Consider the following 25,302-nt stretch of genomic DNA (forward strand, 5'->3'; position numbering starts at 1 on the left):
GTATACAGTATTGGTGTTTTTCTTTCTGGCTTACTTCACTCTGTATAATCGGCTCCAGTTTCATCCACCTCATTAGAACTGATTTGAATGTATTCTTTTTCTTTTCAATTTTTTTGAAGAGTCTGAGAAGAATTGGTATAAGTTATCCTTGAATGTCTGATAGAATTTGCCTGTGAAGCCATCTGGTCCCAGACTTTTGTTTGTAGGAAGTTTTTTTTTTTTTTTAATTACAGATTTATTTCACTTCTAATTATCAGTCTGTCCAAATTATCTATTTCATTTTAAACTAACCATTTGCTCTTACTTTATAGAGATGTCACTATGTAATGTTTAAATGAAAAATTACATGGAGGTTTGTAAATTTTTGTTCACATCATAGATGCACACCAGATGGCTACTGAATTATTAATCTTTAAATAACTTAAAAATTAGAAAACAATTTATAGTATCTACTTGCTCACAGCTTCTTCCATTGTGAATGTATATTTTCTACCTGAAAGAGTGTTAGCTATATCAAAATCTGCCCCATCCAACTTTAATAAACAAGCTTCTAACTTCTTTACCAAAAAGAGCACCAACAGTAGAAGGATGGCTCTGGAAAGCAGAGACAAACACATAAACACACAAAAAAGGCCAAATAATAACTAAGAAAAAATATAAAATCACTGTAAAGTACAAGAGATAGGCTTTAAATTCTTTCTAAAGCTCTTTGTGCAAGGTAATGCTCAAAATCCTTCAAACTAGGCTTCAGCAGTACATGAACTGAGAAATTCCAGATGTACAAGCTGGATTTAGAAAAGGCAGCGGAACCAGAGATCAAATTGCCAACATCCGCTGGATCATAGATAAAACAAGGGCATTCCAAAAACACCACCTACTTCTGCTTCATTGACTATGTTAAAGCCTTTGACTGTGTGGATCACAATAAACTGTGGAAAATTCTGAAAGAGATGGGAACACCAGACCACCTGATCTGTCTCCTAAAAAACCTGTATGCAGGCCAAGAAGCCACAGTTAGAACCAGACATGGAACGATGAACTGGTTCTAAATTGGGAAAGGAGTACGTCAAGGCTGCATATTGTCACCATGCTTATTTAACTTCTATGCACAGTACATCATGTGAAATGCTGGGCTGGATGAATCACAAGCTGGAATCAAGATTGCTGGGGAAAATATCAACAACTTCAGATATACAGATGATACCACTCAAAAGCAGAAAGCAACGAGGAAGTAAAGAGCCCCTTAATGAGGATAAAAGAGATTGAAAAAGCTGACTTAAAATTCAGACTTCCAAAAATTAAGATCATGGCATCTGGTCCCATCATATCATGGCAAATAGATAAAAAGTGGAAACAGCGACAAATTTCATTTTCTTAAGAGTCAAAAATCACTGCAGATGGTGACTGCAGCCATGAAATTAAACCATGCTTACTCCTTGGAAGAAAAGCTATGATAAAACTAGGCAGTGTATTAAAAAGCAGAGACATCACTTTGTAGACAAAAGTCAGTATAGTTAAAGCTATGGTTTTTCCAGTTAGTCATGCATGGATGTAACAGCTGGACCATAAAGAAGGCTGAGAGTCAAAGAATTGATGCTTTTAAATTGTGGTACTGGAGAAGATTCTTGAGAGTCCCTTGAACAGCAAGGAGATCAAACCAGTCAATCCTAAAGGAAATCACTCCTGAATAATCATTGGAAGGACTGATGCTGAAGCTTCAATACTCTGACCACCTGATGCAAAAGCCAACTCATTGGAAAAGACCCTGATGCTGGGAAAGATTGAGGGCCGGAGGAGAAAGGGGATGAGATGGAGATGGTGAAGGACAGGGAAGCCTGAACTGCTCCAGTTCGTGGAGTTGCAGAGAGTTAGATATGACTTAGCAACTGAAAACAACAAAGCTCTTAACCAAGTTGGGGGTCTCTTCTATTATCTGAGATATTGTACCATAGATGAAGAAAACACTTCTTTCCATAGTATCTGCCACAGTATAAGAATCTGTATTGAGACACAGATTTCTCTGTATCACTAGGATAATTTAGGATCCATATGAATTTTTCCCACCAGCCTACACAGAAGAAGAGCTCTCTCAAGTCACACCCCTGTAATACTTATGTGTCTGAGATCTTGCGGTAAAGGTCTGCTTTCAAAGGGGAAAATACCAGCTAGCCTATTCCCAGGGAGTAAAAAGGATTTAAAATTAAGAAGTTATCATTTTTCTTGATTTAAGTCCAGTAACTGCCAAGAGCTGTGCTAGCATGGATGTATTGTGTACTACAGCTATCAGGCTTCGCTGGTGGCTCACACAGCAAAGAATCCACCCACAATGCGGGAGACCTGGGTTCGATCCCCAGGTTGGGAAGATCCCCTGGAGGAGAGCACGGCAACCCACTCCAGTATTCTAGCCTGGAGAATCCCTATGGACAGAGGAGCCTGGCAGACTATGGTCCATCAGGTCACAAAGAGTTGGACATGACTGAGTGACTAAGCACATACACACTATAGCTATCGAGGCAAAGACTAGTCCCCTGGCTTTGCTAATGAGAAACTTTCCTGTGTGGTCCCTTTGATTTGTCACTTTGAATGGATATATGCTTGGGTTCTCAGTTGAAGTTGAGACAGTGCAGCCATTATCAAACAATACAATAATAATCATGAGGTACCTACCTAAGCATTGAGATTTTCACACCTCTAATGATACCAATGCAAAGAAATGTCCACCTTGACCAACTGGTAAACTGGTTTTAACTGACTCATCAAAAGGTAGTTTATGTTCTGACCCTTGTTACTCAAAATATGTCCCATAATCAAACAGCAATGGCCACATCTCCCTGTTTATTACAATGTTGATTGTGAAGTCCCATTCCATGCCTAACAAGTCATAGTCTGCATTTTATAAGATCTTCAGGTTATGTATAATATAAGGAGAGGTCCTTCTCCAGAATTTATGGTTCAAGGATCAGCTGCATCAACATTATCTGCTAGAGCTTATTAAAAAGGGAAATTTCTGGATTCCACCTCCAACCTTTGGAAAGGGAGTAGCTGGGAGTAGGGCCCAGATGTCCATGTCTTAGCAAGTTTTCCAGGTAACTTTTATGCACTCTAAGGTCTGAGAAAAGTGGTCCAGAAATCTGTTCCTCAGTGGATCTTTACCAGCTGTCAATCACCTCAGTTCAGTTCAGTCGCTCAGTCGTGTCCAACTCTTTGAGACCCCATGAATCGCAGCATGCCAGGCCTCCCTGTCCATCACCAACTCCTGGAGGTCACTCAGACTCACATCCGTTGAGTCAGTGATGCCATCCAGCCATCTCCTCCTCTGTCATCCCCTTCTCCTCCTGCCCCCAGTCCCTCCCAGCATCAGAGTCTTTACCAATGAGTCAACTCTTCGCATGAGGTGGCCAAAGTACTGGAGTTTCAGCTTTAGCATCATTCCTTCCAAAGAACTCCCAGGGCTGATCTCCTTCAGAATGGACTGTTTGGATCTCCTTGCAGTCCAAGGGACTCTCAAGAGTCTTCTCCAACACCACAGTTCCAAAGCATCAATTCTTCTGTGCTCAGCCTTCTTCACAGTCCAACTCTCACATCCATACATGACCACAGGAAAAACCATAGCCTTGACTAGATGGACCTTTGTTGGCAAAGTAATGTCTCTGCTTTTGAATATGCTATCTAGGTTGGTCATAACTTTCCTTCCAAGGAGTAAGTGTCTTTTAATTTCATGGCTGCAGTCACCATCTGCAGTGATTTTGGAGCCCCAAAAAATAAAGTCTGACACTGTTTCCTAGGCCTTTCCAACGATCCTTTAACCCTCTATAGGCTGCCTTTGGACCTCTAATTGCTAATTAATCTAGACTAGGTGAGGGTAGGGGGAAGCAAAAACAAATCAATCCATTTTACTTCCCAACCAGATTATGTTGAAGGTTTTGGAGAAGGCTACATAACTAGAGTGATATATTTAAGATTATCAATGGATTACAGTACTCTATGAAACATACTTCCTCCATTACCATGGTTAATTAGGAGCAGGCCATAAAAGCATTCCTCTAGAAAGACTATTTAAAAACATAATGTAATGTTGTCATGTGCAGTAGAGAATGACACATATCATGACTCAAGAAAAATAAAGACCATTTATTCCCTTGAGTTTGAAGTATGCTAAGTATGCCCAAACACAAATCCTCTTAGAAAGCTAGAGATTGCTTTTTATTTTTTTGTCTTCTCAGGCTTTGCAACTTTGCCACTTTCCTTTAATTCCACTGAACCTGGCAATGATAACAGACATGACCAGAAGTCAGAAAATCATTTTAGTCATCTTCTACTCTGCTTAAGCTATACCTTAATCCTGAAGAACTTATTTTTTAACACTCTGAATTTAAGAGGAAAGTTGATGAAGAAAGTAGATGTAAAATTATAAAACTGTAGATTGCTTCATATTTTTGTTTGAATAATCTAAAAGAGTACAATTTCCTGAAACAAAATGTGCTCCATCCAAAAAGATATCTACATGCCAAAAGAACATGCTGCTCACATAAATAAAAACTATGTAATTTTAGCATTCTCACAAAAGCTATAAATGTTCTGCCTCGAGGTAAACATTTTAATTAGCCTGAAAAGTTGTTTTTCTTAACACTACCAGCAACTTTACTCACTGCCACCTCCCCAAATCTGCTAAAATGTGCCACATCCAACGAGTAAGGACAGAAGCAGCAGATCATCTAACGCATGACTGATGGAAGAACCAGGCAGAAACTACGGAGGCAAAAAGAAAAAAAAAAATTGTCCTTGGAAGTGCAAGCACTTCTGCAGAACAATTAACTTAATTAACCAGACATCATGAATATTCATAAAGCCATTAATGTCTCCCACATCCAAACAGATAAATGTGATGTAATGACTTCCTAGTCAAGCATATCTAAAATTCTCACGAAAACTGCACCTACACTTCGGTTCTTTGCCTAAAATATCATAGAAATTAACAGTCCCTTGGCAATATTTTATTCTCCTTAAATTAATTGGAATGTATGATTTATGAATTCTATAGGAATATATGGTTCCCAGTCATCAGTATGTGGATTGAGCCTTGTTTTACATCAACTGGATTGCTTTTTTATTTTTATGTCCTCTTTGGCTTTTTTCTCTATCCTCCCCCTCATACCTTTAATCGGAATCTCTCTGTATAGTTCCTTAGCACCAGTTCCCATAGCAACAAACACCATTGCTAATGGCCAGTAGTTCAAATACAGGCTTCCCACATCTGATCCATCTGAGTCTGACCATAATTCAGTGGTTTAGTCTGTTGGCTCAGTGGAGTAATTTACTAAACACGCTCCCTCTGGGTATCTCTCTCCAGGAGGCAAATGGCTCCAAAGGCAGACCATCTTCTGCATTCAGCTTAGAAACTTCCTGCCTAGCTCTTGTTCCCAGTCTCCACAAAGCCCTGACCAGACATAGAGTCCTCATATTAATTACATCCTGCACATGATTTCCTCCTATTAGATGCAATCCATAAGCTGGAACTTCTATACAATCACTAAAGTTTTGACAACAGGCTGTATCTTCTAAACAAAAAGTATTCAAATGCCATTTCTATCGATCATATCCACTGTATCTGGAAAATGCTCTCAAAATCAGAAATATGTTTAAAAAGTATGATGATAATAAAACTCAATGCTATTCCTCTATAAAATCTGAGTTGCATGTTAAAAAGTAAGCATAACCAGAATTGTTTCTAGCTCGCTATTCACTTGATGTCAAATGCATACCTGTGGAGACACCCATCCTTCCACTTCTGATGTACAGCACTGAATGAGTGACCTCAGGGGTGTAAGTACTATGGAAAAGAAACAGTGAGCTAAGCATATCCACTCTGCCCGAAGGGAAAAGGTTGGGAAAGTTCCACCATTATAGACATACTCCTAAAATGACACAGAAAGGTCAAAGTGTGCTTCCAAAGCATCTTTTTGAATTGATGCATTTTGTTATTGTCTACCTAAAAGGTTTATTTTCACAGATTTTTCTTAACGGGTTTTATAATCATAAGGATATATCCTTATAACCCTCTCCTTTTAAATTATTGTTTTTATGAAGGACTTTTTCCTCTAAAAGAGCATTGGTATGTCTCCTATTCTTTGTCGATTGATAATACAAATATACTAAAATCCACACTAATTGACTCTGGTTATTGAATGGATAGAAAGTTGATTTCTTTTTCAACCATGTGCATTGTTTTCTATTTTCACAGGAAACAACACAACTGACCCTTAAACAACATGGGTTTGAAGTCAGTGGATTCATTTCGATGTGGATATTTTTCCGTTGTGAATACTATGCCATGCTGTGCTAAGTCGCTTCAGCTGTGCCTGACTCTTTGTGACCTTATGGACTATACCTGCCAGGCGCCTCTGTTCATGGGATTCTCCAGGCAAGAATACTGGAGTGAGTTGCTGTGCCTTCCTCCAGGGGATCCTCCTGACCCAGGGATGGAACCCACATCTCCTGCAGCTCCCACACTGCAGGAGAATTCTCTACTGCTGAGCCACCAGAGAAGCCCAGTGAATATGATGGTGGTGGTGCTGTAGTCCCTAAGTCGTGTCTGACTCCTTTGACTCCATGAACTGTAGCCTGCCAGGCTCCTCTGTCCATTGGATTCTCCAGGCAAGAATAATGGAGTGGGTTGCCATTCCCTCCTCCAGGGAATCTTCCCAACCTGGGAATCGACCCCGATTCCCTATTCCCAGTGGGCTGAATTTGAGAATGCAGAGAAAAGAAGGGCCAACTGTATATTGATCAAGGATCAACTGTAATTGTTTCCACTCTTCTTATGGAGATGATAATATGTGATGTTTTAAAATGAAAAAATCTCACCTTTTTCACTATTGTTTGTTTCAATAATAATTTGGGAGGAAAAAGTGAAAGTGAAGTCGCTCAGTCATGTCTGACTCTTTGTGACCCCATGGACTGTAGCCTGCCAGGCTCCTCTGTGCATGGGATTTTCCAGGCAATAGTACTGGAGTGGATTGCCATTTCCTTCTCCAGGGGATCTTCCCGACCCAGGGATCAAACCCAGGTCTCCCTCATTGTAGACAGACACTTTACTGTCTGAGCCACCAGGGAAGTCAAGGACTAGATTAATGTAACAAACCTGCCAAAGATGCTGTTGCCTGTTCCAGATGCCTGTGTTGCTCTGGCTGTTCTCCCTGACTCACTTCCACTTTCTTTTCCTCCCTTCCCCTAATCAGGCTTATTCCTAGAGCAGGTTCCCAGAAGGTTGCTCCCTTGTCTAAACCTCCCATTGTTCCCTAACAGCAATTCAGACCCTTTCCTGTGGCATCCAGAAACCACCAAAGTTTAGACACATTTTGACACCAGTACCACCCAACAAATGGCCTGTGGTCTTTTCTTTCACATTCCTGGATTTTGCCTTGCCACTTGTTATTTTTGCAGCCAAGAAAATAATGTATTCTTATCTTTCAGGCCAGATCCTACCTATTTTTAGGTCCCGTTCAAGTGCCACTTGCTCTATAATTTTTTTACATTTATGCACATAAACCTTATTAAGCGTTCATGGTGTCACATTCTGTTCTAGCTGATGGAGATAGAACAGTCAGGATGAATCCTTTTGGCGTTCTCAAACTTATCTGTTTATCCTTCAATTATGGGAATTGAGTTACTACATTTTATCCCATATGGAATTATAAGCAGCTTGACTGGAGTGGCCCTATTTTGAAATTTCATATCTGGAACTGCATGATCATTAAACCTTTATATGGGAAGGTAGAATAATAGTCCCATTTGTTGTTTGCTTAACTATATTAAACTCTGCAAATATACCTCTAATTTAATACCACAATAACCTCATAATGAAGGGGGCATCATGTGTGTTATCTCTCTCTTATTTAGAGAAATAAGGCTCAAAGAAATTAAATAACTTGGGCACCATCTCACACGTGCTAGCAGAGATGCCAAGCGTGGATCTTTCATACTCAAAGTCTGTGCATTTAACTCTGTGTGATGCAGTCTAGGTTAGAGAGTAATACAGGAAGAGATGGGGGAGAGGGTTCACTTGGCAAATCCAGGGGCCCTCCCTTGCCTGCTGGTATCACACCAAGTGGAAGCTGGGCTCCGACAGGAGTCAGGATGCTGTCTGTTTCCAACCCCGCGTTCTTCTGGGCTCTAAGAAGCAAAGCATGGGCTACTTCACTGGCAGATCCATCTCCACCAACACATACCACACTGGAAAAGAAATTAAGTCAAAGAATGAATGACATCAGAATAACTGGTAATAATTTGTGAAATGTAGACTTTAAAATATTAATCTTACATATTATATTTGCATAATTACTCATCGCTTCAAATATTTCAATATATGTCAATGGATAAGAAGACACTAGCACTGTACTGATAAAGTTTACAAGAAGACATTAGCTGAACTTTATTATGGTTCAACTCAAAAAATATTCGAACATACAGTCTAAAAGTCAGATGAGTGGCTCAGATGGTAAAGAATCTGCCTGCAATGCAGGTGGCCCAGTTTCAATCCCTGGATCAGGAAGATCCCCTGGAGTAGGGAATGGCTACCCACTCCAATATTCTTGTCTGGAGAATCCCAAGGACAGAGGAGCCTGGTGGGCTACAGTGCATAAGGTCACAAAGAGTCAGACACGATTAAGCAACTAACACTTTCACTTTTCACTTTCAAGAGGCATTAAAACACTTGAACATGTTAATTCACATCTGACCTGAATTTTGCTTTGTTAATATCCCAAAGCATATTATTTTTATTTTGTTTATGTTAATAAGTCAATGAAATTCATTTAACTAACACAACCAAAAGCATAAAACCCTGCTAATTTTCAATATAGCTCTGAAAAGACAATAAAAGCTCTGAAAAGCAATAAAAATCATGTAAAATATAAAGCTTTAATTTAAGGAACTACTAATTATCATTAGTTATAAATGTCTATTGCAAACATGAACTGGTTTTTATCTCTTGGATATTACTGCGATACTGAACTTGTAAAGTTAGTGTTACTAGCCTTTGGCTCTAGTCAGTACTAAAATTTTTTAGGACCTCACCATAAGTACACTACAGGAGGGGGGAGGTGGGAATCCATGAAAGTCATATAGAATGTCAGAGGTTTTGTCATAGTCATTTGTATTTAAAAGATGTAAAATAACGGGCTTCCCTGGCAGCTCAGTGATGAGTCCACCTGCCAATGCAGGAGACATAGGTTGGATCCCTGATCCAGGGAGATACCACATGCCACGGAGCAACTAAGCCAGTGAGCCACAACAATTGAGCTTGTGCCCTAGAGCCGGGGAGCCCCAGTTCCTGAGCCCATTTGCCCTAGAGCCTGTGCTCTGCAAAAAGGGAAGCCACCACAAAGAAAAGCCTGCACACTGCAATTAGAGAGTAGCCCTGGCTCACCACAACTAGAGAAAAGCCCACACACATGAACAAAAACCCAGCATAGCCAAACATTTAAAAAATAATAACATTAAATATAAAAATCACATCAACTGACCCAAAGGTAAAGAGTTTGTACTATTGAAAGCAGGTGCCATGCCCCACGACCTCCCAGGCCCTGCAGCAGAAGAGTCTGCTCTTTTAAATGAGAAGCAGTTTCTTGGCTCCAGCCCACTGCATCATCCAGGAGGCAGGCTTAGAGGACTGCATCTTCTGATTTTTCTAGGGAAGCCACAGGACCTGCTTTGGGGGTAAGTCTCCTAACTTATAAACATTAACAACTAGCATTCGATATATTTAAAAATTCTTTTTGCCAAACAGAACAGCCCACAAGGCATAATCAGCAGAGATTCCTGGTTCCCTAAGTTCAGGAAGCTCCAGAAGCTGGTGGATCCTGAGGCTGAGAACATTGTCTCCATCAGCTGCCTCCACCGTGTTCTCAGTCTTCCAGCCCCAGTACTTAGGTGGGGTTCAGGGCTAAGGCTGCATATAGCCTGGGCAATCCAAGGTCCATCCTAACTAGAAGAAATTCTATGATACAGGATATGACCCAGGTCATGTTTGCCCAGGGATATTATTTTGTGTCTGAACTGATTCCAGCAGTCTCAGTGTAGCCACTAATTCAGAGAAAAGTGATTATGCCTACTGAGCACCAACTTCATGTCATATAACATATTGGCTCTTTTCTATTAAATTCTTAAAAATCTGTAAAATAGGCATTAGCCTTATATTTATATATGGGGAAGCCAAGGTTTCATTTGAATCTTATCTGTATGATTTCAAAGACCTCTACGGATAGATTTTCAAACATTTTGTGGACTTAACTTCTAGTTCTATGCCTGTCTACCAACCAAGAGTGTGTGGCCTAAAAAGCTCATGTAAAGTCATCCAACATATCTAACTGAGCACAAATAACTTGCCTCTTCCGTATCATATGGTAACATCTGACCCCTGGAATCCTGTACCCAGTTAAAGCACTGTGTACATGTTAACTCTAACTGCTAGAGTTAGTAGAAATGAGCCTTTCTCGGGACACATGTGTGAGTTAGCTGCTCAGTCGTGTCCAACTCTTTGTGACTCCATGGACTGTGGCATGCCAGGCTCCTCTGTCCATGGAATTCTCCAGACAAGAATGCTGAAGTGGGTTGCCATTCCCTTCTCCAGGGGATCTTTCTGAAACAGGGATCAAATCCAGGTCTCCTGCATTACAGGCAGATTCTTAACTGTCTGAGACACCAGAGAAGCACATATAGGAATATGCTCTACTACAAAAACCTTTGAAATATTGTCATAAGGCATTCTGTGTTAAATATTTTGAAACTAAAACAAATGATAATTACAATAATAAAGTAACACTTAGTGAACAATTACTATGTATCAGATGTTGTCAGCACTCTCCATATATTAATTTATTTAATTTGAACAATAACCACACACAGTATACACTTTTACTCCCAATTCACAGATTTGGAAAATAAAACATAAAAAGATTAAGCAACTGTTCCAAGGTCATACCATGGTAAGTTATAGAATGAGATTTTGAAATAAGACAAGTTGGTCTTAGAAACTACACTACTATTTGATACATTAGACTCCTTTCTTACATAGAAGACCCAGTGAAAATAGCCTTAGGAGAGTTTTATTATTTTGGAAATCAGTTTAACAGTAGAATCACTGTGGAATTAAATAAGAGAAAAGAACTTATGTTGACAAATACTAGATCATTAAGATCATCTCGAGATATAATTACCCAACCTAGGAAATATACTTAATATAAACATAAAAGAGTCTAGCTATTAAAAGAAAAGGCAAAAAAATAACCTTTTAAAATGGGTTAATTCAATCACACTTAAGAGCTACCCTAAAACATAACCCTTTAGAAGTAAAGGGTAAACCCTTGTGTTTTCAGAATAAACTCTTTCATGCCTGACCAAAAGTAAAGCTTTGCTGTCTAGAAAAGCACAATTGGGAGCTAATATCTCATTTCTCTTTATTAAAAGTGATAAAAAATACAAATGGGTGTTTGTGTATTTGTCTATCAACCCACATCATTATTAAAATTTTTATTATTGGATTTTCAACTTAAATTTTTTTTTGAGAAGAGATACTTTTTAACCTTACTTACTAATACAGATATCACAGTGGTGATAGAATGTCAATGTAAGCCAAATAATACCTGCTGCTGCTGCTAAGTCACTTCAGTCGTGTCCAACTCTGTGTGACCCATAGACGGCAGCCCACCAGGCTCCCCCGTCCCTAGGATTCTCCAGGCAAGAAAACTGGAGTGGGTTGCCATTTCCTTCTCCAATGCATGAAAGTGAAAAGTGAAAGTCAAGTTGCTCAGTCATATCCGACTCTTCACGACCCCATGGACTGCAGCCCACCAGGCTCCTCAGTCCATGGGATGTTCCAGGCAAGAGTACTGGAGTGGGGTGCCATTGCCTTAAATTTAAATGAAGGAAAAAACTAATTCAACAAAATATAGTTTTAAAATGCTGTGAAACAAAATAATAAAATATTAGCATATGTATCTTGTCTGGAAAATTCCATGGACAGAAGAGCCTGGCAGGCTGCAGTCCATGGGGTCACAAGAGACATGACTGAGAGACTGAGCACACGCAATATATGTGTAATTGCATAAGAGCTACAGATTAGCACTTTTCACACTTACAAACGCAACTGTTTCTGCTTCAAGTCTATATATTCGATATTACTCTTTTCTTTGTCTTTACAAAACTTCCTGTTCATGCCCAGTATAGAGGAGGCAATGTGGAAACTGACAGGGTTTCCTCAATGGCTCAAATGATGAAGAATCTGCCTGCCAGGCAGGACACCTAGGTTCAATCCCTGGGTCAGGAAGATCCTCTGGAGAAGGGAATGCCTACCCACTCCAGTATTCTTGCCTGGAGAATTCCACGGACAGAGGAGCCTGGCAGGCTACAGTCCACGGGGTCACAAAGAGTGGGACAGAACTGAAAACACATAATATATGAAATGGACACTCCTGCAAACTCCAGCAGTGGATCTGAGAGCGTTTGCTGGAACACACTGGAGTTGCATACCAGCGGTCATGAGGACTGATAACAGTGTTCCTGTTGGCATTAGGAATATGTCACGATGTGTCTTCATAAAAACATATGCAACTCATTAAAGAAAACTTCAAAATCTTAATAACCTTATTAAACGTTATTTACTGAATCATTTTGCTTCTGAATAATATCATAGAATTTCTCTAGGATCTTAATCTCTGGTCTATGTCTAAAAACCTTTAGGTGATTTCCTCCTCACTCCCTATCAATAGCTCCAGTAGAGACAGGAGGAGATGCCTCAGGCTCAAGTTGAGCCCCTCTTCCATCAAAATACCAAAGAATCCTGGGGTTACCTCATCCTGTCCTTGAGTCTTTTATATCAATTTCTCAAAAAGTACTCCTACAACTACTCATCAAACAGATTCAGGAACAGGGTGCTCATGAATGTAGCGTGTCCCACTTTCAAACAATTCTACTTGTTAGAGAATTGTTCTCTGGAATTGCCTACAGAAACTGTTTCCACTGTTCTCCTCGTATATATGCCTTTCTATGTAATTCTAAATAGAATGACTTAAAATGACCATTTTATTAAGATAGTTATCCCAACCACCATTTTACCTCCTGCTGAAATAACTAGACTCAAAAAACCAAATGAACTATTTAAAGGATCTTAGAAGACTTCCAAAAGAAATTTTAAACTATTATGAATCCTAAATTAATTGGCATACTATACAGTGAAATCACTGGAGCTCAATGAACATAATGGCTAGGTAAACTATTTGGTGAAAAAAAAAATGTAGGTAATAACTAAAGGATCTATAGATCTTGTAGTGCCACACTGCAAAATAACACTTCCTGCCATGTGGAATAAATAAGAAGTATGTTCATGTAAAGAGAAAACATTATTCTATTGCATTTAAGCTATAGTTTTTCATCATTCTGCAAAATTCTTCTTGATCCTTGCACAGTTAATTACCAATGGACATTATTTATAGATAACACATTTCCTGGAACACTTCATAATGTTAATAGGCAAGACAAGGTGTAATACCTACAATATCTGTTATTCTTATTATATAACCATGTTTTAAAGCAAGGACTTATTTGCAATGCAACATCTCTTATACATTCACAAGTTGTGTTTCAGGACCGTGTAGCAAATTAAGGTAGCTAGCTGGTAGGCATGATTCCCCCAATTACTTCTCTTAAATTGTATACTTGCAAGGTAATTTCCTAAATGTAGCCTATTAATCAATCTGTCGAGCACTAAGTATAAGGCTCTGCAGTAATCTCCTACCTCATATTCTTCATGCTCAATATTTATAGACCATTGCCATCTAGATTCACTCCCTTCGATTAAATTCCTTTTTGAAAAATTATGTCTTACTTACCAAACTTCCTTCTTCATCCAATATTTTTCCTCACCTCAAAATATTAAGTATTTCTGAAAACTGACCTTGGTAATGCTCCAATCTGATTGCATCACTTTCCTCTCTAACACATTCTAATAATTTTTCAGGAGGAGTAAAGCCTTCCAATACAGTTGAAAGACCCAAATGCCCTTCCTGATATTGTGAGTCTATTGCTGCCCACCCCCACTGCCATCACCATGAGACAGAATAATTCACATGCCTGCCACCTTTTAAAACTCTGAAACATCCACCCTTGCAAAAAACCTTCCCTAAAAGAATACGCTTTTAGTCTTGTACATCAATCCAGCACTTTAGCAAATTGATTCACCTACATTTTTAAAATGTCAATTGAAATATACGTCACTTGCCTTGTTTCTAACGTTTGCATGCCAGTGAAAAATTTCTACACATGCCAGCAATGTATTGCAAACAACAGTTTCTAAAACCTACTATGAATAACACACTTATTTGGTACCCACTAAATTATAGAAGATAAGTAAAATCAGCACATTTTTTTCATCCTGAAAATAATGCATTTGTTTTTATAAAATATTTACACGCAATCATAGCCAAATTAACCCGGGGGTAGCTAATAATACTATCAATAAATTTGCAAAAGAGGATCATAATATAGTTATGCCATATGACCAATATATTATCTTCCATCAATGCTTTTCTAGATACTCACAGGGTTAAAGCCAAAAATTAAGAACTCAAGATGCAAATATATGTTCATAAGGTAAGTATGAGGCAGCACACGGTAACTTGCCAGTACTTATATTCACACCCCTCCTTCGGGGTTTCTATGCACAGTCCTGTGAGGTAGATGACTGTGCCATATTACATTACCATCATTAGCTGTTACTACACATATATGCATGAAATACAGCCCAATTACATACATCACAAATAGTTAAAAACTGTAAGTTCCAAATATGGCTAAAAACGAATGAAAATATTTAATAACATAAGCTCTATGGTATATGTAGATGAAGAATACAACCTACCCATCAAATCCCTGTAGTTCACATTCTTTGAGTAGTGACAGGGCATGCCCTTCATATTCTGTTACTGTATTAGAAGAGGGAAAAAAAAACAGAAAAAGGTAAAAGTTTTAAATGAATGATCTACACTTTTTAACTTGGTTTGGCAAAATAATATGCTAAACATATGGCCAGGTCGTAAAGCAAGATATATTCTTGAATATTTATATTTTAATCATGGCAAGGAGGATTGTTACTTGCTCAGTGTGTTTTATAGCTTTATGTAAAAGAGGGTCATATATTTATTCCAACTACATAAGTCATTTGGGGATATCCCATTAGATAATTTATCTTGGTGCCTGTCAGTTTAGTGTTCCCTAAATAAGACACATTTCCTTTAAATCAGAAGCCTAGGAGCAGCAGTATTTTGAAAATAAAGCATATTAGCTGGCATCAGATAGTCAATGTTAAATCGCTTTGGCAACCTTACATGAATAAATTACTTGAAAGGTTAGTGTAAGATTTACATACTAGAAGAATGTGTGTCTGGAACTGCTAGACTAAAAAGAGGAGGAGTTGGATGTGAAAATGTGAAGCCAAGCCAATACCAATGATAACAGACCCAACGCCAAGGAGGGTGGCGCACAGGCCCACCAGAGCCCAGATTCTCCGAGGAAATGAATCTGTCACTCCCTATTGCTGTCTCTACAGTCATGATGCCCTATACAGTACGCAAATGCCAGTGAAGACAGGATAAACTGGCACACTGCAGATGGCACCAAGCGGTCCAACCGCATTTAGCATTTTCTGGGGCAGCTCTGCCAGAAGAGACAGCCCAGCTGTATCCACCCATCAAAGATTTCTGCTGACTGACATGACACTGCAGATGGATTTTTTGTGTAAGAATGTGCATCATTATATGCGAGATTACATTAATCTTTCATGCCTGTCTGTCCCTGGTGCCAGCATGGTTCAAGCTTTTCCTACAATGTTTTTAGATATTGTTAAAAATTATTAGTCTTGGGGTCTAAAAGAATCATTCTGTACCCAGCAGCATTACATTGTAATTTTCCCACAGCTTATTCAAATGCTGTGGGAAAATTCAACATTCACAGGAATAAAACTTCTCAATTAAATTCTATTTAGCAGAAAGTGACAAGAAAACAAAATATAAAATATCAACATTAATAAACAGGTTATCATCCATGACTGTGTGCTGATCATTCATCTGTAACTCCAGTAAGTAGCTGCAACCTTAAAAGCAAAATAATAAAGTATCTTACAAACACACATTGAGAATAATTAAGGGTATTAGGGAAGAAATATTTATGCTAAGAGTCAGTTTATCAAGTCTCGGTTTTATTCCAAAGATTGCTTTGGTAAAGCTTTTCACATCCAAAACAAAATTAAGCCTTAAAATTATCTTCTGGTTAAATGATATTTTTACTTACAAAAACATCTGAAATAATAGTCTATTTCTTCCTTTCATCTTGCAGATGAAATGTGACTGTGTGTGTGTGTGTGTGTGTGTGTGTGTGTGTGTGTGCTAAATTGCTTCAGTCGTGTCTGACTCTATTTGACCTTACAAGCTGCAGCCCACCAGGTTCCTTTGTCATGGGATTCTCCAGGCAAGGATACTGGAGTGGGTTGCCATGGCCTCCTCCAGGGGATCTTTCCAACCCAGGGATCGAACACATGTCTCCTGAAATGGCAGGCAGATTCTTTACTACGGAACCACCTGGGAAGCCCCATTTAGAAGGAGTAGAAGGAATCAAAACATGTATTTATACAGGATATTATGGGCTCTGGAAGCAGAAAGAGCCATATTCAAATCACTCCAAATAAACAACAACATGGGCTGCCAGGAAGCTGCAGTGTCACAAGAAAGCTACTAGCCTCTTCTCTCAGCATCATTCCTTTGACAATCTGACTGACACCTCTCTTATATAGGAAATTTGGAGTTTTCATTGTTTACAACTCTTTGAACACACAGTTCTCACTGCTGGGATCCCTGTACACCTCAACCTTCAGTTTAAATATTACTTCTTCAGAAAGACAGTATTGGAGAAAAGTAATGTCCTGAGGTTGATATTGATTGGTGGTAAGGAAACAGGCTAAAGTTAAATCAGATGAGTTTTGATTCTAACATAAAAGAAACCTTTCTTGGTTTGGTGAGAAAAGTCTGTAACGGGGTAAGATACTGAAATGTCATTTTCTTTTCTGTCTCGTAGGTACTTCAAACTTAGTAAGTTCAAGTAGCAGCCATCATTCTCACCTTCAAATACACTGCCTCTCAATTACATCATTCTTTCTAGTGTTCCATCATCCATTCCTCACTACCCAAGACAGGAAATGTCTTCTTTCTAGAGTATCCCTTTCTTTTACTCTCTGCAACCACTCTATGCCCAAAGCCAGCTGTTCCTGCCTTTTAATTATGCCACTGCATCCCAACATTCCTCAAGCTGATGCCCTAGACCCAGTCACCACAATTTTTAATATGAAAATTACATCAGCCTCTCCTCCAGTCTCCCTCTATTTACCCACTCTAGCCAGAATGATCTTTCTTAAGCATATGTTTGATCACACCTCTTCCCTACATAAACTCCATTGATGACTATTCATTGTCCGCAGGGATAAATTCCAACTCCCTAACTGATATCCTAGTATTAGAAATGGATTGGTCATGTATATCCATAATTATTCAAGGGATAATAAAAAGAACTTTTTGCCCATAATTCTCTCTCTCTAGCTGGATTTGATTTGTGGACATTTATGATCCAGATTTTTGTTAACATGTAGGTATAACTGGGAGGGAATAATGCCTCAGCCAACTAGCATCTTTTTAACAGTTTTATCAGATTACCTAGCTTTCTGCTGGGTGAAATCAGGAGCAATCGGAGGTATCTCCATGGAAGGGAAGGCTTCAAATAGAGACATAAAGAGCCAAAGGGAAAGAATCAAAAGAAATTTGGTAAAAGTTTCAAAAGTTTAAACACATGATCCCAGAAGGAGGGTAAAAAGTGACAAAAAACCCTACATTCTTGACAACTCTGCCCAGGGTCAGACAGAAGGTAAAAGTATCTGGTGACAAAGCACTCCCATGGGCCCTGAGCTGGCAGAGATCAAAGCTACATTCAGAGAAGTGTCTTTGACCACGATAATGATGATGAACATAACAAGGTCTAGGAGCTGTGTGACTATAAAGATTGACTGAAGAAAATGGAATTGCCTGTCTTGAACAAGTGAGATCAAGGGACTACATGATATCTGTTTGCAAATACCTCAAAGACTGTACACACAAGATAGGACACACTTATTCCATTTACTTTTTATGGTGGCGCTAGTGGTAAAGAACCCGCCTGCCAATACAGGAGACCTGAGAGACACGGGTTTGATCCTTGATCGGGAAGATTCCTCTGAAGGAGAGCATGGCAACCCACTGCAGTATTCTTGCCTAGAGAATCCCCATGGACAGAGGAGCCTGGCAGGCTACATCCAGGGTCACAAAGAGTTGGACAGCACTGAAGCAAGTTAGCAGGCACAAAAGATAAACGTCAGCGCGGAAAGTCACAAGGAGGCAAACATCAGCTCACAAGTTCTTCTTGCAGTGTGCATTTCCCACAGACATTTGGCAAAGGGTCAAGTAGGTCTGCAATCCAGCTAATACTCTTATTCAACATGCTAGGTGACTTTGGACTACATCAGCCCAGAAGAGCGAGCACCTGTTAGTAAGTGAGGACAGAGGAGGCGCCTTTTTCTAATATGTACAGGGGCACAGTGACTCTGAACTGCAGTTGAGAACGCCCATCAGTATTGTCCAGTAACAGCACGCACTGACTCCGCCACACGATGCCCAGGCCCAGGCTGTGGAGCACCCCAGGAGCGGCACTTCTTCCACTAGGAATGCCACACTCCTGCACTCCACCACAGGAGAGAAATTGAACTAGATGGCCTCCACAGTTCTTTCCAGTTAATTTCTCTGCTGCCTTGACTTTTTTAATCTCATTGTTCTCTGAGTTATCCTATGATGTCCAGAATTCCCCTCGTAATTCTTAAAGTCTGCTCTGCTTTGAGAGGAAGAGAAAGTAATGGTATCATATGCCAGAATGGGCTTTCCACTCTTGCTCTTTGATTCATGTATCAAGTTGTTAGGAATAAATAACTCTTTTTTAAGGTTCTTCAGGTCTTCTGATATGATTATTAGATAAGATACTGCATTGAAAGTAGCAGCAGAGGGGAGATACTCCTTTAGCTCAACTATTTCAAAAGATGCCGATCTATATTTAGAAGGAGTTAGACTTTCAGCACTAACCAAAATGAAATTAATATACTATTATTAATGTGGTGAGAATCTTTTTTTTAAACTGGAAGTCTGTACCTTTTGACACCCTTCAACCCTTTCACCCCCCACCACCAAACCTCTGGAAACCTGTTCTCTGTATCTACATGTTTTGATTTGTTTGTTTGGGGGAATTTTAAAAAATATTCCACATATAAGTGGGATCATATGGCTTTCGTCTTTCTCTGACTTATTTCACTTACCACGGTATCCTTAGGGTCCTTTTATATTTCCCCAAATGGCAAGATTTCCTTCTTTTCTATGGCTAAAAAGTATTCTGTAGTATGGCATGTACATGTGTGTGTGTGTACACACACATACATATACACACATTTTCTGTATCCATTCATCAATTAATGAACACTTAGGCTGATTACATGTCTTGGCTATTATAATGAAAATAAAATGTAATGAAAAATAAAAACAAATATAAACAAATGGGAACCTAATTAAACCTAAAAGCTTTTTCACAGCAAAGAGAACTATAAACAAGATGAAAAGACAACCATCAGAATGGGACAAAATATTTGCAAATGAAGCAACTGACAAGGGATTAATTTCCAAAATATACAAACATCTCATGCAGTTTAATACCAAAAAACAAAGAACTTGGTAAAAAAAATCAGCAAAAGACCTAAACAGACATTTCTCCAAGAAGACATACAGATGGCCAACAGGCACATGAACAAATATTCAGCATCACTAATTAGAGAAAGTGAAAGTGAAGTCGCTCAGTCGTGTCCGACTCTTTGCGACCCCATGGACTGTAGCCCACCAGGCTCCTCCGTCCATGCACATCAAAACTATAGTGAGGTGTCACCTCACACTGGTCATCATAAAAATATCTACAAACAATAAATGCTGGAGAGAGTGTGGAGAAAAGGGAACCCTCGCACATTGTTGGTAACAAGTAAATTGATACAGCCACTATGGAGAACAGTACAGAGGTTCCTTAGAAAACTAACAATAAAACTACCATATGACCCAGCAATCCCACTCCTGGGCTTAGACCCAGAGAAAACCATAATTCCAAAAGATACATGCGCCCCAGGGGTCAGCGCAGCCCTATTTACAATAGCCAGAACATGGAAGTGACCTAAATGTCCATCAACAGAGGAATGGATAAAGATGTTGTACATATATACAATGGAACATTATTTATCCATAAAAAAGAACAAAATTGTGCCATTTGAAGAGATGTGGACGGACCTAGAGACTATCATACAGAGTGAAGAAAGTCAGAAAGAGAAGAATAAATATCGTATGTTAATGCATATATGTGGGATCTACAAAAGTGGTACAGATGAACCTTCTTGTAAAAAAACAAATAGACACATAATATCGAGAACAAATATATGGACACCAAGGGGGAATGGGGAGTGGGATAAACTGGGAGACTGACCTATATACACTTCTATGTATAAAAAGTGTTCTTGCCTGGAGAATCCCAGGGACGGGGGAGCCTGGTGGGCTGCCGTCTATGGGGTTGCACAGAGTCGAACACGACTAAAACGACTTAGCAGCAGCAGCAGCATATATAAAACCAATACTAATGAGAACCTACTGTAGAGCACAGGGAACTCTATTCAGTGCTCTGTGGTGACCTAAACGAGAAGAAAATCCATAAACGAGGGGTTATATGTACCCATATAGCTGATTCACCTTGCTGTACAGCAGAAGCTAACACAACATTGTAAAGCAACTATATTCCAATAAAATTTTTTTTAAAGAAATAATTGTGTAATGCATATGGGAGTACATATATCTTTTGAGTTGGTGTTTTTGTTTCCTTTGGCTAAATACCCAGAAGTGTGGAATTGCTGGAGCATATGGTCTGTGTGTGTGTGTTCAGTTGTGTCTGACTCTTTGTGACGCTATGGACTGTAGCCCACCAGGCTCCTCTGTCCATGGAATTTTTCAGGCAAGAATACTGGAGCTGGTTGTCATTTCCTACTCCAGGGCATCTTCCCAATCCAGGGATTGAACCTACATCTTCTGCATTGGCAGGTAGATTCTTTACCACTGAGCCACCAGGGAAGCCCTTATGATGAATACATCTTGTTACAAGTTTTACATCATGCCTCATTATACAGCACTCTCTTAATGAATTAATCATCATATAGAATGTATTACATAATTCATAGTCCATTTGGAGTCAGTGGTGCACAGAACATATATTAAAACAATGGTCACACTGGACATGCAGAAAATTTGTGCTCTGTTTTACTCTTTCATAAAAGATACTTTTTAAAAGTATGAGTTGAATCTTATTAATACATAATTTATGAAACTAAAATATGCCACATTATGACCATGTTTCTATTGCACTTTACAATATACAAGGTAGTTTTAAATATACAACCTTATTCAAACTACAAAATTATACAGTGAGATAGGCAGGATAAAATTTTTCAGATAGCCACATGTTTATTGTTCTTTCACATAAAATAGGAAACATTTTAAAAATATAAATGTTAAGCCAATATACATACATAAATGGTTTCATAAGCAAAAGATGTAATTTTATAATTTTGCTTGCAGCAGGAGTGTTAGGCAGCTAATAATTAGCCATTCTGCACAAATATATAAATAAATTCTAAATTTGCATTTATGTAATATTCTAATTTTATGTTAAACTAAATATAATATTTGTAACATTTAAATTGTAGGGGAAAAAGCTTCTAGACATAATATTTTTCTCTCCAAAACAATTACTAAAAAGGAAAGCACATTCCTATCATTTCTTCTACCTTAGTTCAAGCCTCATAGACTGGTTTTCTTTCCTCCGATGTCTCCCTCATGTTTTCTGCTCTTTATCCTGATGATGTAATCATCTTTGCTAAACTAAATTACAACACCGTGATAAAAAATGTACAGCCCCTCGGGATCAATGCACAAACAGTAAACTCCCAATTGTAGCATGAAGATTTATCCTTAATCTGGACTCAGACTTCCTCTTGTGCGCCTTGTTGGGAGCCTTCCCAACTTCAGTTCAGGTGTCCTCAGCCTCTAGGAAAAGGGGTCCCACTGCATCTCCTAGGAAGGGTCTTGCTGCCTAAGAAAGCGCTCCAGGTGCAGCAGACGTAATACATTAGGACAGTCAAATTAATAAGAAAAAATTTTAATCCTCATTCAGGATTAAAACATGTTGAATCTCTCACATATGCACACCTCTTCCCATCCCACTAGATTTGAATGAAGAAGAACCAAATTAATTGGCAACCATTTTACAGTGATGGAAAGGACCATATTTAAGATGAAGCCAAGGTTAATGAAAGAAATACCAAAATACTAAGGGCACAGTGCACACAGGCATACCCATCCATCAAGTCATGAGATGTCGGTTTTAAACCTTATTTACATTGTGAGACCCATCTCCCTTGGTTGCAGCTGAGCAAAGCCAGGTCACTCTGGGCACCTTCCTTGGGAACTTATAACTAGGAGATTCCAAGTGCATTTTGGCCTTGTATCCTGAGTAGGCTTATGCAACACTCTTCATCAATTAAAATTCACTACACATGTATATTATCTGTTAAGTGTAAATAGAAGCTACCTAGAAGTAAAACCAGCAAAACTGAGGGTGTGATTTACAACAGCATCAACCCTCCTCACCTCATCCCCTTGGGAAAAATAAGAGTCTCTAAGAAATCAAAGCAGGTCCCTGGTGGTCTAGTGTCTAGGATTCAGTGCTTTCACTCCTGCGGCTGGGGTTCAATTCCCTGTTAGGGAAATCACTGGGCTTCCCTCATAGCTCATAGTTGGTAAAGAATCTGCCTGCAATGCAGGAGACCCAGGTTAGATTCCTGGGTTGGGAAGATCCTCTGGAGAAGGAAATGACAACCCACTCCAGTATTCTCGCCTGGAGAATCCCATGGATGAGGAGCCTAGCAGGCTACAGTCCATGGAATCACAAGAGTTGGAAACAATTTAGTGACTAAACCACCACCGCCAAGCAATCAAAGAAATTTGGTCACCAAATTTTAACAGCTGAAAGAATTTTACTCTTTTTTCTATGAACTTCAGCATTACCAAATTTCTGTTTTCCTTCGCACAAACCTAAGCACCTCTCTTGTTTTAGACAATGATTTTAAGCTGCTGGCTTCTCCAAATTCATCTAATTCAGCAGTTAAGTGCTGAGTTTTGACCCAACCAGCAGGGGTCAGAGTCAGAACAAAAACCACTTAATGAAGGATTTCATGGAAGACATCTAACATTTAAGTGAGCACAAATCAATCACTGCTGAACTGCAGAGATAATGTGCAAACAGCCAGCATCTCAATGAAGATACTGATACATGTGCAGCCCCCTTAAATATGATATCTAATAAATTTTAAAGTCTGAAAAAGGTCTAAAGAGATAATAGTGATACTCCAATAAAAAATAATAACATTGAAACAAAATAATTGAATTATAATCCTGTAGCTGGTTGCAGTAAGTTATCAAAGCACATAAACAAGCTTTAGATATTACAAGTAGTTTCCTAAATTTGACTCAAGAACAAACTCAAGGTTATCTTGCTTCCTCAAGTATGATTTTTTTTAAAAGGCGAAATTATGTTCTGAAAATACTTACTTGTTACGTCAGTCTTTATTCCTGCAATCTTCAACAGTGGTTCAACCTTTTCATAATAGACCTGAGTAGCTTCTTTTTTGTGGCTTTGGGGGTTAAGGAGTATTTTTAATGACTTTGGTCTGTTTGAAAAACCTAAGAGGAAAATATGAATACAGAAATTATAAACTTTCTGTCAGCACTTTTTTCTTTCCCTTTAAACCACACACTAAAGCCAGTTAAAATGTTATACATGTATTTAATTAGTATTTGCTATTTTTATTTGACAGCATTATTAATAACAGCATTATTTTCAAACATTTCACATTCCCTAGCAATGAAATAGGAATCTCTCTCTTAAAGTTAAGTCCTGAGTTATAACAAAGCATTTTCAACCTGTGAAGGAAGGTGTGAATGAAAACAACTTTGTGAATATTAGATGATTTTTATGTATATTTACCAAATCACCAATAATAGTGAATATATCCAATGTTTCTTAAGCACCTGTTTCTGGGCGGGGGTGCAGGGAAAGCAATAGACTGTAACAAATAGGAAAGTCCATTTCCTCTCCTTGGATAAATATGCTCATTATTGGAATTGGGTATTCCGTTGACCCCAGGGCTACCCAGGGCTGACCTGCTGGTGAGCTCAGGGTGGAGGACTCGGGGCTAGATCAGGGCCAGCTCTAGAGCAATGCACGCTGGGAGCTAAAAAGAGGGCTTAGGTCAGAGTTCAAACCTGAAAGGGGGCCGGAGAGAAAGAACTCTTCCCTGGGGAACCGGAAAAGCAACGTCTCTCAGCGGGATTGGCGGATATGGTGCTGCCTCACAGTTGGAGCTGAGATTTGATACTACAATTTTCTGGGCTTGCAAGATGCTTATCACTTAGAGCCCAGTTGGAGCAGGTGCAAAGCAAATTTTCTGTTGTTAGGAAGGGGCAGGAGGGGACAGAGGAGCCAGAGGAAAGCTGACGACTATTTCTTTCGTGGTAAGCTGCTCTCACTGGGCCATGCTTCAAGGTTAGAAGAGCAGTTACTAGCATCCATTTTTAATGAAACTGTTACAAAAGCCAAAAGAAAAATGCCCACTACGCTCATGTCAGTTTTTGTGCCTCCAGCAGAGACAATATTTTCTTACCATAATTGATATAATAAAAAATGTTCAATGAATCATATTGTTTGAATTCAGGGAGCGTCTTGGCTGAGGACTGGACAGGACGATGCTGAACTCCTTGTTCTTCTGTAATTGGCTCTGGGCTCCTTTTTTGGTGAGAGGTCTCTGCCAATCTGCTAACTATCCAGTCTTGAAACCTCAAAGCCACGCTCAACTCCTTTTTTCCCCCTTTCCATCAATTCCTGCATTCAAATGAGCGCCCAGATTTGTGTGGTGATAACTGTTTGCTTCCATGCCTCTGCCCTAGCCATCTCTCTCTGGCTACTCACAGGTGTCTTGTAGCATACCCCTTCCACTGCATCCTCAGATCTTCTAGTTCCCAGCAGCCCTGCACTGGTTCAAAGCTCCAGGGC

General features: G+C 39.2%; 1 protein-coding gene and 1 long non-coding RNA gene across 5 annotated transcripts in view; both read right to left on the reverse strand.

Moving 5' to 3' along the window:
- CERKL (CERK like autophagy regulator) overlaps positions 1–25,302 on the reverse strand; it is a 141,030-nt gene that overhangs the window by 14,491 nt on the left and 101,237 nt on the right. For all 4 annotated transcript variants that reach the window (XR_015148595.1, XM_086361184.1, XM_086361176.1 and 1 more), the window contains exons 3-5: positions 23,802–23,933; positions 14,915–14,978; positions 8,090–8,232 (exon numbers count right to left, since the gene is read on the reverse strand). Coding sequence is in view for 3 of the 4 variants with exons in the window: in XM_086361184.1 (XP_086217310.1) it covers positions 8,090–8,232; positions 14,915–14,978; positions 23,802–23,933 (339 nt within the window). In the remaining variant the exon portion in view is untranslated. The remainder of the gene's footprint in view (positions 1–8,089; positions 8,233–14,914; positions 14,979–23,801; positions 23,934–25,302) is intronic.
- On the reverse strand, positions 4,112–5,832 carry LOC147378678 (uncharacterized). The gene is made up of 2 exons (XR_015148609.1): positions 5,763–5,832; positions 4,112–4,749 (listed from the first exon to the last, which is right to left on the reverse strand). It is a non-coding gene; the product is annotated as an uncharacterized LOC147378678 (long non-coding RNA).

Source organism: Bos grunniens, chromosome 2, assembly GCF_055505025.1.
Source record: "Bos grunniens cultivar Pamir isolate PY7600 chromosome 2, Bosgru_T2T1.0, whole genome shotgun sequence".
Lineage (NCBI taxonomy): Eukaryota > Metazoa > Chordata > Mammalia > Artiodactyla > Bovidae > Bos > Bos grunniens.